At 37.2% G+C, this 13,952-nt stretch overlaps 1 protein-coding gene across 1 annotated transcript in view; it reads right to left on the bottom strand.

The window, feature by feature from the left end:
* Positions 1-13,952, bottom strand: part of CPD (carboxypeptidase D) — a 58,237-nt gene continuing 44,285 nt past the window's right edge. The window contains exons 14-21 of the mRNA XM_010958335.3: positions 11,999-12,134; positions 10,993-11,124; positions 10,100-10,195; positions 9,930-9,994; positions 6,621-6,752; positions 5,900-6,085; positions 5,500-5,599; positions 1-4,106 (exon numbers count right to left, since the gene is read on the bottom strand). Coding sequence (XP_010956637.3) covers positions 3,880-4,106; positions 5,500-5,599; positions 5,900-6,085; positions 6,621-6,752; positions 9,930-9,994; positions 10,100-10,195; positions 10,993-11,124; positions 11,999-12,134 — 1,074 coding nt within the window. The 3' untranslated portion in view covers positions 1-3,879. The remainder of the gene's footprint in view (positions 4,107-5,499; positions 5,600-5,899; positions 6,086-6,620; positions 6,753-9,929; positions 9,995-10,099; positions 10,196-10,992; positions 11,125-11,998; positions 12,135-13,952) is intronic.

Here is a 13,952-nt window from a genome sequence, read left to right as displayed (position 1 = left end):
TCATAAAATAACTTTTATACAGGATTAGTAGATCTGTTTACATATAAAAAACAGAAAGGACCTCATTACAGTTAGATTTCACATAAATTACACAGATTTGACTTTTTAAAACTACTATTCAACTTCGTTTAAAGTCCCTTTTAAAAATTTCATTTTGAAGGCACAGTGCATGAAGTAAAACCAAAAGCTGAAGCACTTGAGATGAATGAGTCTTGGGCACCTCATATAAATAGCTATAGATTGTTCTGGAGCTGGGGAATGTCACTCTGAAAAAATGGAGAGGTGAAAAGTTGATTTTTAATCTGAGTATAAAAAAATACCATTATGTCATACCTCCAGAAAATCTGCCGCATGGCCGGCACAGACTGTAGCTAGTACACTCATGTCATGCCTTTTATAAAAGCCATAATCATACATATTTATATAATTTATATCCAACTGCCTCAAAATGGTAGCCTATTTTCAAATTCCACAATAGATTCTGCCAAATCAAAATCAACCGGGGTAATATTCTAAAAATCAAGTGGAATATTAATGAATTATTGCTAAAAATAGGAGAAATGAGCATTGGGAAGTATTTCTTCACGAACTGGAAATCCAAGTTCAGCTGACATTAATCAAGGACCCTACTTACCCTCCCCGCAAATGTGCTTTAATTAAAACAAATCAGAAAAAAGTTGCTAGATAAAAAACTACTGAACACCAACCATCGTGGAATTTTTTTGTAGTAACATGAAAGTTGCTTCTGTTAAAAACAATTCCACCAGGGAACCGTTAACATAGGGCAGTATTACAGCATTCATAGAAGCTTTTAATACAGCAAGGACAGAACCTGGCACAAGTGCATTTCTGGCCACAGGAAAGTCAAATGGTTTACTGCTGAGAACACATGGAAATGGAGGAACAGGTCATGGTTACTGAGTAACCTGGCGTTAGCTCAGAAACACAATAAGCTCAGGCATAAGCACTACCTTTATTTATTTGTCAACTCAGAATTAGTTTTAAGTTCAATATTTATCAAGCCAGCAAATCCCATTCAGGTAAAAGTTATCAAAGATTAACCAATCACTGGGCCACATACACATTACGTTTCCTTTCTGGAGGAGGACAGAGTCCCAAAGTAAACACCATCCGATGAGAATTACAAGCATTCCTCAACTGGGTGGGATCCCAATTACTACTCAAATGTTCAGCAAAATACATAAAAACCAAAGAAGGGTCTTTCCTTCTGAAATTAACTTGAGTTTACCTTACTGAACTGCATAATCAGTACAAGTACACTTATATAGGCAGACACTTCGAACATTACTTACTCAGTCACTTGACTTTTATTAAGGAGCTGGGAGGGAATAGGGCTTACAAACTGACCACCAGGACCAAAAAAAAAAAGCCTTGTGAGCAGAGAAAGGCACAACTCAGGTTTGGGCATATTTCTTAATACTGTGATACTTACTTGCCTCTATGACTCCAAGGAAATGGAAAGTCTCTAGGAGAAATACTGAAGAAATGCATTCCCTAAGCCATATGGCTTCAATGCCTTAAGCAGTTAATGTGGTCTAATATCAGATTAGATCCACAAATAAAAGACAACGCAGGGCAGAGAACACAGTCTTAGTAGTCATGATCCTGTACATTCATGTTAACAGGTAACACAGGCTGAGAAGGCCTTGTTTTCCAGAGCAATGCATTATTTATAAATTCACTAGAGAGTCAAGGTTTATGGCATAATTTGGTTTTCTTTTCAGGAAAAATTAATAAAAGGACTATTTGTATGTTCATTTCTAAAAAAAATGTTTACACATGCTTAAAAGGTATGGACTCCAGCCACTGGGATGTACAGTGAAAGACATGTTTAATTCAAGAGAGAAATGAATTTAAAAGGCATCCTCTAGTGAAGACCAATGCTAATAAAGTGAAGGCTGTCACGTCAACTTGGTTTCATTTCTACCTGCAATGTCCCAAGCAGAGCCAGTCACTCATAGGCCCTTTGTTGGTTTTCTGACTTCGCACTCTTAAAAATAAAGCTGAAAAGTGCAATACCACCACATCATCCCCTTAAGGAAAGTGTAAAATATGATTAGAAGAAATTAAATCATGTATATTTCATTAAGAATTAGCACTCCACAAACTCTGTTCTGCGTATGTGGTGGGCAGGATGGGGTGGCAAGGGCTCAACATTGAGTTTTTAGTAACAGGATTAATAGCAGAATGGCTTACCCTTGAACTACACAAATTAGATCACAGACACTCATTAATAAATGTCATGACTTCATTATTTCTGCTAAACCAAATATTTTCTTATAAAGCCACTTTGAGTACATTCCTTACAAAACTTGGCTGAATGACCTAGGTGGGTGCTAAACCACTCCACATGAAGGCTTTGGGATGACTGATACATTACTGTATACAGGATACGCTTTGAAAAGATGAGAGCAAGTTTTTTGATCCCCTGATTTAGTACAAGTTCAGCAGCAACTTGGCCATTAAAACATTCAAAGGTATTAAATCACTAGATCATTGTTAAGATTCATACTTACAAAAAGTATCATTTCCATTGAATAGCATGATATGACAAACACAATAAAACGTAAATCTTTTAGGCCTTTGCAATAACCCCGACTGGCACTGAAGATGACACTTTCTCACCACAGTTACTTTTTTTTTTTTTTTAATGGAGGGAGCAATATTTAAGTGCTTTCAACCGAACTTTTTAACGAAACTGGTTGATCAAGAAGAGACGGTCAGATGAAACATGAGGACAAAGAACCCAATCACTTGCAGAGGCCTTTATGGATAAGACTGGCCAAACTATTTCAATGACAGGGTGCTATTACAGGGCGCAGGCTTGGGCTGGACGTGAAGTGCAGATATTTTGTGTTCAAGTGTGCAAGTAGGTCTCTTCCACACTTCCAGGTATTTTCAGTAGAATTCAGATCTTGTAGATTGCCAGCTCATCTCAAAAGCCTAACTGTACAACATAGAAAAAGTTTCAAATTTAGGAAATATTAAAGAATTAGGCATTCCTAGAATAAACTAGTGCTTCACAGATAAAAGCAGCAGCACCTGTGGGTTTTTACCAAGTTAAAAGATAGGCAACATGAGTTTCAGCTTTTGCTAGATCTCCCTCTCAGCTCCACTCAAATGGACACTTAGATCTTGTACAACAAAGTCAACAAGTTCTTCCTTAAAATGGGGATAATTAGAACTTTGCTAAACTTTACAAGAGAGGTAGTGAAATCCTGCTTAGAAGACAGCCCACAAGTTCTAATCTAGCCTCGGAACAGGTAAAAAGCCAAATACGGAAGCCCATTTATTCATTTCCTAATATTATATAAGCTTCAAAATCAATTCAGCCTCCATTAAACCTGAATAATAAGAGAAACTCCAGCTATTTGATAACTAGAGAAAAGTACTCCTCAGTAGGTTGAGAAAAACCTCGAGTTTTTAAAGCTTTATGTCAGATTCTGACTGCTGTCCCTGCCTTAATGTTTCTGGATTCTTTTGGCCATTTAAAACAAAGAGAAAAAGCTAAAGCCACTAGTAAACACCTGATGTGCAAAATACAACATCCACTAGTTGGCTTTGTGCAGTTATAACATAAGCTCCAAACAGCTGATCTTAAATTAAAAGGAAAAACAAAGTGGCTGTCCCATCTCTGCTGCATAAATAGAAAGCAGATTTTTTTTTTAAAGGTAAGAGTACTTTAAGAGGGGAAGTCCAAAACTGCCAGCCAATTTCACAGAGAATACAAATTTAGCAAGTTAACTTCCCAAAGCTCTTTGAAGAAGCAAGATAGTCTTTCTTCTTAATGCAGTGTCTCCCCAAAGGAACTGCAATTTTGCTTGGTACTTATGCTGGGAGAGATGCAAGATGTGTGTTTCAATGTTTACTAGAATATAATGTTTCCTCTTCAGTGTCCGTTTCATCCTGAAACTCATGACTTAAGAGAGACTTCTTGGAGCCGGTTGACATCAGGCGAATTTCATCTTCATACTCATCATGATGCTGCCTGAGCCGATGAAAGCCATCCTTGTGTCTGTTAGACTTGATTGAGCAGATACACCAAATAATGCAAGCTGTTAGGATCAATGCTGACATGGTGGCACCTGCCAAACAAAACCACCATGTGAGTGGTGTCCTATTTGAAGGATATAAATAAGCAGCTGCTTACAATGGCACTTTTTATAATATGCCCTTCATTTACTTTATTTCTATTTCATGCATGTAAAAACAACCTTTTATTATTACAGCAGTAGTGTATGTATCATATGCAAAATTAGAAAAATATAGATAAGCGAAATACTAAAAACCCAAACCCCACTTCTCATTTCTGTTTCCCCAAGATCATTTTTAACAACCCTAGTAAATATTTTTTCCAGATTTTTCTTCATTCATGTGTATCAATATATATTTTTTCTTTTACCACAATGAAGTCAAACTGGGTCTACTGTTGTGCAACTTGCTTTCTTATCAATGACTTCTACTTTTCCTTTCCCAACAATTTTCATCTCATCCCAAACTCATTTAAAATATTTGTGCAAAGGGTTTCAGAATAAGAGTCTAAGTAACAGAAAATAATAACAATAAAATCAGAATAAAAATTAAGTTCACAACAGCAAATGAGTGGCAGAGTCAGATTTAAACCATGGCTGAATACCAGCTGCTGTGTTTCTAACCACTTAGTGATTAGAAACTGGTTCAAGTTAAGAACTCCACCTTAAACAGTCCACAGCAGGCCCTATGATTTGACCAAGTTTCCAATATATCACTCTCTCAACTAAGGAGCTCTCCCTACCACACCCTGTATTAAAGCTTGGTTATTTTGCATCAGGTCCAAGTTGTACTTAGAAATGAACCAAGGTTCTCTGTGTCAAAAGATAGCAGAGTATTTATTATTTTACCACATTTTTTAAAATTTCTAAGCAATGGCACACATTAATCCTGGAGAAAACAAATCCTTTCTCCTTCTAGGATCATGACAGAAACAGAACTAATATAAGTCAAAGTCCAAGGGACTTACGATTTTAGTATAAAGCAAATCATTCACACCCTCAACAACTCTTTATTACGACCACTAAGGTTCCCTATATGCCAACTATGGTTCTAGGCAGTGGGGAGGCAGATAAAATCGCTGGAGCTTATGTTTTAGTGGGAAAGATCGAATACAAATAAATGACTAAATATATAATACAATGGCAGGTAGTGTTAAGTGCAGTAACAGAAACAAGTACAGTGGAGATAGTGGCAGGAGTACTATTTTAGCTAGGGTAATCAGGGAAGGCCTCTCTGTGGAGGTGACATTTGAGTACAAACCTGAAAATGTGAGAGGACAAGTCATGAGAACACGTGAGAGCACAGTGTTCCAGGAAAATCATGCTTGGATAAGGAGACATAGAGGAAAAGTGATCAGCTTCAGGTGATTATGGAGGCGATCCACTCTCAAACTGAAATGCCAGGATTGGTTTTAACTTCAACTACTGAAAATTTAAATTTCTTTACCTGATACAGTTACCACAAGCTCCCTTGGTAAACCAAATATCCGGTTATCTGTGTCAAAGACTATTACCACAGAACTAGCTGCATCATGATGCACAAAGACCTAGAAAGATAAAGTGCAAGAATTGTGAAAAAGTTTACTTAAGGTACATTGTATCCCTGCTCTATTCCTAGAGCCTTTATAGCAAACCAAGGAGATGGTTCCTTGTCATCTAAAGAATACAAAATGCTACAAAAATTTCCCTTTTGTTGTTAAAGGACAGAACGATTACAAGACATCATAACCAAGAGGTGGTCACGTTTTTTCTTTATTCCTCACAAGCTTTCTAACAAGAGTTTCCAATTACATAGAAGCACTATTAACAATAAGAATTTACATGACAACTCAGTTCAAGTTTCTTACCTGTGAATGTTGCTGCTGATACCCGTCAGCGATGGCATTGATGTTATGGACACCTGGGGCTAACAGCACATGGAAATAGCCTCCCTCTTTTGTGTGCACCTTTATTCCTTCATTGAGCACAATGACGGCTTTAGAGATCGGTTTTCCAGTCTTATCTTTAACAAATCCACGAACTCCCTTGTGAACCTGAAAAAAAAAAGTTTAAAATATAAATTTCTATTTTCATAGTGCCAGATAGTCTGGAGGCAACAGCTTGAGGTGTGACAAAAACAAACAAAACAACAAAACCCCACCTTAAGACTGGCTTACTCCTCCTTCCCCACTGACTGTGCCCTCATCTGCTAGTCATTCACTGCTTCAGAGGCACAGAGATGGAAATAAGGGAAAAGAGGACTCTGATACAGCCAAAGCCTAAAATGTTAGAACCCAAATCTTCTGACGCCTTGAAAGATTTACTTCCCACCACAGGACACTGTCTCGAGTAACTCCGCGTGATACTCAAATGGAAGAACCTGCAACATCGCACAGGGTTAAATTACTTAAATATACACAGATCTGTGAACTTGTGGCATCTATTTAGGCAATATAAGATGAACAAAATTCTCCCTTCTATATAGATTTAAAAATAAAGTTTTGGTAAAAGATTAAGAAAATGTCTTGACAAAGGTTTTCATTAAACACTCTTGGGAGTTTGTTTTCGAGTGAAAAGAGAAAGACTCACCTCCACCAACATGCTAAGAAGAGATTTTTTATTTTCTGCCCATAATGAAGGGAGCTGTGCGGCACTAGGAAAGTAGCAGCAGCTTGTATATACTGTGATTTCTGGACAGTGGCCATAGGTAACACTATAATCCTGGAAAAAAATTCAAAAGAATGTAGGATAATTAATATGTAAAAGTAAAAATGAAACTTTGCAATGCAATAAATGAAATGAAGGGAATAAAAAGAAAACTTTGTGATGTGAACAGAGAATCCATAAAGCATTTCACAGAGAATATAAATAAACCACTTGGTATTATAATCAGTCACAGACATGGTCAATCCTAAGACAGCTCTTAAGACCAGGGATAGTGGGTAATTCATTTTTATATCTTCAGTGCTTCCAACAGTGCCTGGCAGGTAGAGGGGGGTATATCAGGATTTGTTGGATAAATGAGTAAGTACATGCAGAGGGTCACCATCCCTCTAAACCCTAGAACTTCACTGCTATTACTGCCTTTGGCGCCCTTTGCAGTAGAAGCACAGGCACCTGCCCTCTGATACCCTCGACCTGCAGGCTCAAGCCACCACACAGCAATACAGCAATATTAAGGCAGGAAATGCTTGTGTGCACAGGTTCCAAAACCTAATTTAATACCTTTTCCCCTCAAACCTGCTCTTCTTCCTAATTCAGTTAATGACATTAACTCATTTTCTCACACAGATATGAAATCTCTTGTTTTTGACTCCAGTTTCTCTCATCATCCAGAATTTGCCAAATCCTATGAATTCCACCTCTACAATGTCTCTGAAACTTCACCCCTTGAATCCACTCCCACTGCCCCACTCTAATCTGGGCCTTCATTAGTCCTTATCTAGGCGGTTCTAAACCAGTCTCCCGGCACCACAGTCTGTCCTTCCTCCAAACTATCTTAACCCACTGTTAAGAGATTAGTTCTTCCATAGCACAGCTGAGATCATGTCACCTTATCCCTGCTCAAGGCCTTCAGTGGCTCCCCATTCCTTATCAAAGCAAAGTGTTCAAAGCCCCAAACTCTCTTTCCTTTCTTGTCTTCTGCTGGTCGCCCTTACACCCCATATTCTAACTTAACTAGACTGCTTATGGGCCTCTGCCCACACTGCTTCCTCTTTCTGGATGTCTTAGTTCACCATCTCTGCATCCCTAATCTCCCCCATGAAAAGAAGGCTGCATTTCTAACCCTTTCTGTCTTTAATTTCTCATGGCATATTGAGAGCTGCTCTCTTCTAGATCAAAGCAATTAATTCTGTAACATAGTTATTGTACCATTGGCCAGGGAATGTGTTTTATTTATCATTCATAAAGCAAAGTGCCTCACATGTAGTATATACTTAGTAAATAAAGGAGGGAAGGCAGGCAGGGAAGGGGACAAAATGAAGTTTCTGGTTGCACATGTAAACGGAACGATGAGCTAACCACCCAACTGCTAACAACTCCTGATTAATCTGAAGTGGATGGACAACAAATTAAAATGCTATCAGAAAGAAATTAAAGAAGACTTATTAAATGGAAAGACATACTATGTTCATGAACAGGAAAACAATACTGTTGAGATGTCAGAACAACCCAAAGTCATCTACAGATTCAACACATCCTCTAAGAAAATTCCAACAGCCTTTTTACAGAAACAGAGAAGCCAGCCTCAAACTCAAATGAGACTGGAAGGATCTTTGAATAGCCAAAATAATCTTGGAAAATAACAAAGTTGGTGGACTCACAGTTCCCAATTTAAAACTTACTACAAAGATACTGTAATCACAACAGTGGTCCTGGCTGTCCTGGCTTAAGAATAGACATATAGATCAATAAAATAGAAGTGAGAGTCCAGAAATAAACCCATACATCTATGGTCAATTACTTTTTGACAAGGATGCCAAGACTACTCATCAGGGAAAGAACAGTCTTTCCAACAAATAGTGATGGGACAACTGAACTTCCAGAGGCAAACAAATGAATCTTGAGCTCCTACTTCATATCATATACAAAAATCAGCTCCGAATGTGTTCATGATCTAAATATGAGAGCTAAATCTATAAAACTCTTAGAAGAAAACACAAGAGTAAATTTTTATGACCTTGCATTTAGCAATGAATTAGATATGACAACAAAAGCATGAGCAACAAAAGGAAAAAAATAGATAAAACTGACTTCATCAAAATTAAAAACTTTTGTGCATCATAGGACATCATCAAGAAAGTCAAAAGACAACCTAGAAAATGGGAGAAATTATTGGTAAATCAAATTATCTGATAAAGGTTTAGCATTCAAAATATATAAAGAATTCTTATAGCTCAACAAGATTGAAGAAAAAAAAATTGTAAAATGGGCTATAGATTTGAACAGACATTTCTCCAAAGAAAACATACAAATGGCCAATAAGCACATAAAAAGATGCTCAAAATCATTAGTCATCAGGGAAATGCAAATCAAAACTACAGTGAGATACCACTTCACACCTATCATGATGGCTATAATAAAAAATGGAAAATTACAAGTGTTGGTGAGGGAGGACATGGAGAAATTGGAACCCTTATACATTGCTGGTGGGGATGTAAAATGGTTCAGCTGCTATGGAAGTTTGGCAGCTCCTCAAAAGTTAAACAGAATTACAATACAACCAGCAAATCCACTTCTAAGTATGTACTCAAAAGAATTAAAAACAGGGGCTCAAACAGATACTTGTTCACAAATGTTCACTGCAGCACTATTTGCAATAGCCAAAAGGTGGCTATCCACCTGTCTTTCAACAGATGAAATGATAAACAAAATGTGGTATATACATACAGTAGAATGCTATTTAGCCATAAAAAGGAAGGGAGTAGTGATGCATGCTTCGAAATGGATGAACCCTGAAAGTATTCTGCTAAGTGAAAGAAGCCAGACACACAAGAAAACATATTGTACAGTTCCACTTATGTGAAATACTCAGAATAGGCAAATACATAGATAAAAGTAGACTAGAAGTTACCAGGGGCTGGAGGAAGAGGAGAATGGGGAGTTATTGCTTTGGGGAGCAGAGTTTCTGTTCGTGGTAATGAAAAAGTTTTGGAAATAGATATGGTGATGGTTGCACAACATTGCTAGTGTATTAATGTCACTAAATTATACAATTAAAAATGGTGAAAATGGCAAAAAAATTTGCTGTCAGAGTTTAATTTAAGGGCTGACAGGTCAAGAAAGCCAAAAAGCAGATGCCATTCACTCTGCTGTATCAGAAAAGCTACCTGTTCCTTCACTCAACGTCCAACATGTACTTATAATTCCATCGTCACTGTACTCTATAAAGCATACCTTCATGCTGCCCAGGTGACTATGCCATTCTGCTCCACGCATTACTCCTCCTGGAATATTCTCATCTAGAAAAGCATTGAGAGTTAATAGGATCAGCAAGACCATAAGGCAAGTCCTCCTCCTCCCCCAAAGCAGCCACAACAATAACAGAGGGTAAGGAAAATACCTACCTGATTTATTTGGGCAACTGGGCTGACCCATATGCATTGATGGATGATTATTTGCATAAAGAGATGCCAAATGCTTTAGAGTCTCTTTGTTTTCCACTACAAAAGGAAAAATTCAGAAGTTAGTGGAGAAACCCAATTTTCCTCCAAGTTCAACATCATGGACACAAAAGTCATTTTCCTTTCCTTTTAGTAAATTTTGCACCTCACTGAGGTTTATTGACGAGTCATTAGAATTAAGCACCTGGTTCTGTTCAGCTCAAGATAATCTGAACAAGAAGACAGGCACCTTCCTTATATTAAAAGGCACTAATGGTGAGTTTAACAACAGGTTACCACACTAAAATACAAACCTGTTTTGGTATGTTTTACTACATTTTGGGGCACCTGCGGCCTAACAGCAATATCCCTCGTAAGCTGCGTTGAAAACAACATGAACTATCTCCATATACAATGGCCTCAGAGAGATTCAACAGGCAACTATTTAACCATCATAAGGTGCAACCCGTTAGTCAAGGTTTAAAGCAGGGGAGGGCAATTCTGTATTCTTAATATTTGGCTACATAATATGAATTTCTTGGGGGCAGGCACTGTGTCTTTTGTATACCCAATACCTACAGACATAATAATTGTTCCATAAATGCTTATGGAGTAAACTGAACGGATGTGACAGGACGGCTACACTGAATAAAGCTAGGCCATCATTAGATCTGATATTCCTCCTCCAAGTGACTGTTTGAACTGTTGACATATGGACAGTCTTCTTAGGTTGGTTATTTGTTCATGCAGTGTGCTCAAATGCTCAACATTTGAAAAAATTTTAGAAGGGACATTACCTAATTGAAATGTCCTATCTCAGCTTAAACAGTATATATGTAAAGTGACATTTTACATACCTGTTTGTACTGGCTTGTCATATGGGTATGTGACCAACACTGAACCACCATCTAAAGCAACAGAAAGACTGAAGTCCTGTTTCTGAATCAAGTTTTCAATGATGGCTTTAGTCTCAGGTTGGGAGGCATTATCTAAAAAATAGAAAAGTCAAATATAAAATGTTAAGTTTTAAAATTTCAGTATGAGTAGCTAAGACAATATACCTTCCTTGAACACAGTCAAAGGCTAACTCAGAAAATCTGTAAGATAAATACTTTATTATTCCCTAAGTCACTATCTCAAGCAAGAAAGACATATTCTAGGAGGTAGGTTATTTTGAGTTTTACATACTTCAGGATAAGGTGAAAAGGTTAATGGCTCTAAGGAAGTTTAAGAAAATTATTACTGGAAACAAAAAGGGATGGACATATCCCCCTTTAAAAAATAATAACCTGTCTTTGAAAGAAAGTAAGATTTTCAGAAATGGGGGTGTTTTTTGCAGCATTGTTTGCAAGAGCAAAAAATTAGAAACGAAATGTCCATTCAGTAGGGAAATGGTTGAATAAACTAGAATATAACCCATACATTAACAGCATATTTAGATGCCATTAATAAGAATGTCAGAAACTTGTAAGTATTGAAATGGATAGGTGTCGACAACATACCCAATGGAAAAAGTTGCAGAACAGTATGTGTAGCTGATGATCTTAAGTAAGAAACAGACCCTCTCAAATCAACACATACACTGTGTGTATGTGTGTGTATGTACACACATTATAAGAGGGTATGACTATTGAACCCTCCCAAATATTACTGATTGAATTTCTTAGAAAAAACTTGAATTATTTTTGCAGATGGAAAACAAGAAAAATTTGAAAATTTCTTCTAGATGTTTCTATTCATTTATATTGTGCATCCTAGACAAGAAAGCACTCCATTACTCGTCTACAAAATAGGATCAACCAATCTCCTAGCAAAGAGAAAATCATCTGCAAAGTACTTCAATGGCCTGAAAATTAGTCTTACTGGTGAAGTCTGTATCCAGGTCTTTGCCATGAGCATTTGTCTGTCCTATCTTTGAAGTACAGTCTTTCTCTTGTGCTCTCTCCCGCCCATCTGGATTTAGAGAAGGGACAATCACAATTCTAGTCCTGTCAACCAACTAAAACAGAAACAGAAATCAATGAGTTTATTATTAGCTCTTCGTGGAATCAAAAGATACCCTCCTATGCCTCAAACTGAAAGTGTTTGTTGTTTGTTTTAAACACAGATTTAAAACGCAGAACTAAAAAAACAAATAAAATTCTCTCCTGCTCCAAATAAATTTAAAAAGAAACAAACAAACAAAAAAAAAAACTGCACCATTAATGTTCCCAGAGACCTCCTGGTAACTTACAACAACGGTCAGAAACCACCATGTGTAGGCTAAATCCAGCCTCCTGCTTGCTATTGTAGGTAAAGTTTTATTGACACACAGTCCTGCCCATTCATATGACTGTTTTTTCCCCTGCAGTGGCATAGCTGAGTAGCTGCAACACAGAACATCTGACCCACAAAGCCCAAAATACATACTATATTGCCCTTTATAGAAAAAGTTTGCTGACCACTGGTTTAGGTTAATAATAATGGTAGTATTATATTTCCAGATTAAAAACTGGAACACATAATCTGACAAATATTAATGTATGTCTAGAAACAATGAAACAGAAGAGTTGAAATCAGTGTATCAAAAAAAAAAAAAGCAGCAGGATATCTGTCTGATCCATAGTAATTTCTCTCTCAGATGATCCGTATCCATAGGCAGTGAAAGCTACAGATACGGCATGAACTTCTAATACAATTCATCCTACATATTTTTAATTGTAAGTGATCCCTCATTTATTTATTCTGGTAAAGTAGTCAAGAGCTTGAAAATATATCTGAGATCCTTTAATTCATTTATTCTTGAATCTCTCCCCTGAGGGAGATTTTTTTTCCCTCAAGTCTATATGCTTGGGTCTCTAGGTATGTGTATATTTTCTTGAACTCTCCAGACAATTCTGGCACTTAGCTCAAAACAAATGGCAATCTAAAGTGATCTAAACCTAGCTAGACCAGAGAGGCAAATTCTCACAAACAAGGAGTTTTAAAATTTCTGGTAGGTGTTTCGTCTGGGATGTACAGTCTCTTATAACCATCAGATCAGTAGGAAGAAATTCTGTCCAAATACTGGAATAACCTAAGGAGCTTTTAAAGGATTACCGATGCCTCTGGGGATAAGGTAAAGGCGGTGGTAGTTTTTAAAACTTCCCAGATGTTTCTAATGTTTCTAACCAGGGTTGAGAACCACTGTCCCAGGTACTCTCTCGTTTTAAAAAAAGAACAACAACAAAAAATCTTTGAAATACTCCTCTAATTCACATGAAGAAGTCAATGGGATTTGTTTTGTTGAATATGGTAAAATAACTTTTGATCAAGTCTGATTTAAGTTCACCTCATCTAATCCCACAGGTCCCTTCTGATCCTAATCATGACATCAGTTTTTTTCCAAATTTCTTTCAGGGGAGGCAGTATGGTATAAAAGAACAGTACAGGCTTTAGAGTGAGACGTGCTTGGGTTTAAATCCCAGTTTTACCACTTAGTTAGTAGCTGTGTAACCTCCTGTAAGTTATCAAGTATCTCTGCCTCAGTTTTTACATCTATAAAATGGAGATAACATAATTGCAGGGCTGAGGATTAAATTATGATATATGTAAAGTACTTAGTCTAATACCTAGCACACAGTAGGTATTAAATAACTACTAGTTCCTTTCCCCTTTATTGAGTTCTACATAGATAGTGTCAATTAGCGAGTGTCCTAGATGGATATACACTCTTTCCTTCCTTTCTCTAAGGCAACACTGAACCAGGCTGCTTAATCATACGTGGTCAGCTTCTGGATCAAAGTTCTTTTCTGTAGTCATGGGTGGCTGGAGTAGGCATTGCCATATTGCTTTTTCT

The sequence above is a fragment of the Camelus bactrianus genome, chromosome 16, assembly GCF_048773025.1.
Source record: "Camelus bactrianus isolate YW-2024 breed Bactrian camel chromosome 16, ASM4877302v1, whole genome shotgun sequence".
In the NCBI taxonomy this organism is placed as follows: Eukaryota; Metazoa; Chordata; class Mammalia; order Artiodactyla; family Camelidae; genus Camelus; species Camelus bactrianus.
The sequence above is the reverse complement of the archived record's forward strand: the minus strand, read 5'-3'. Positions and strand labels throughout refer to the sequence as shown.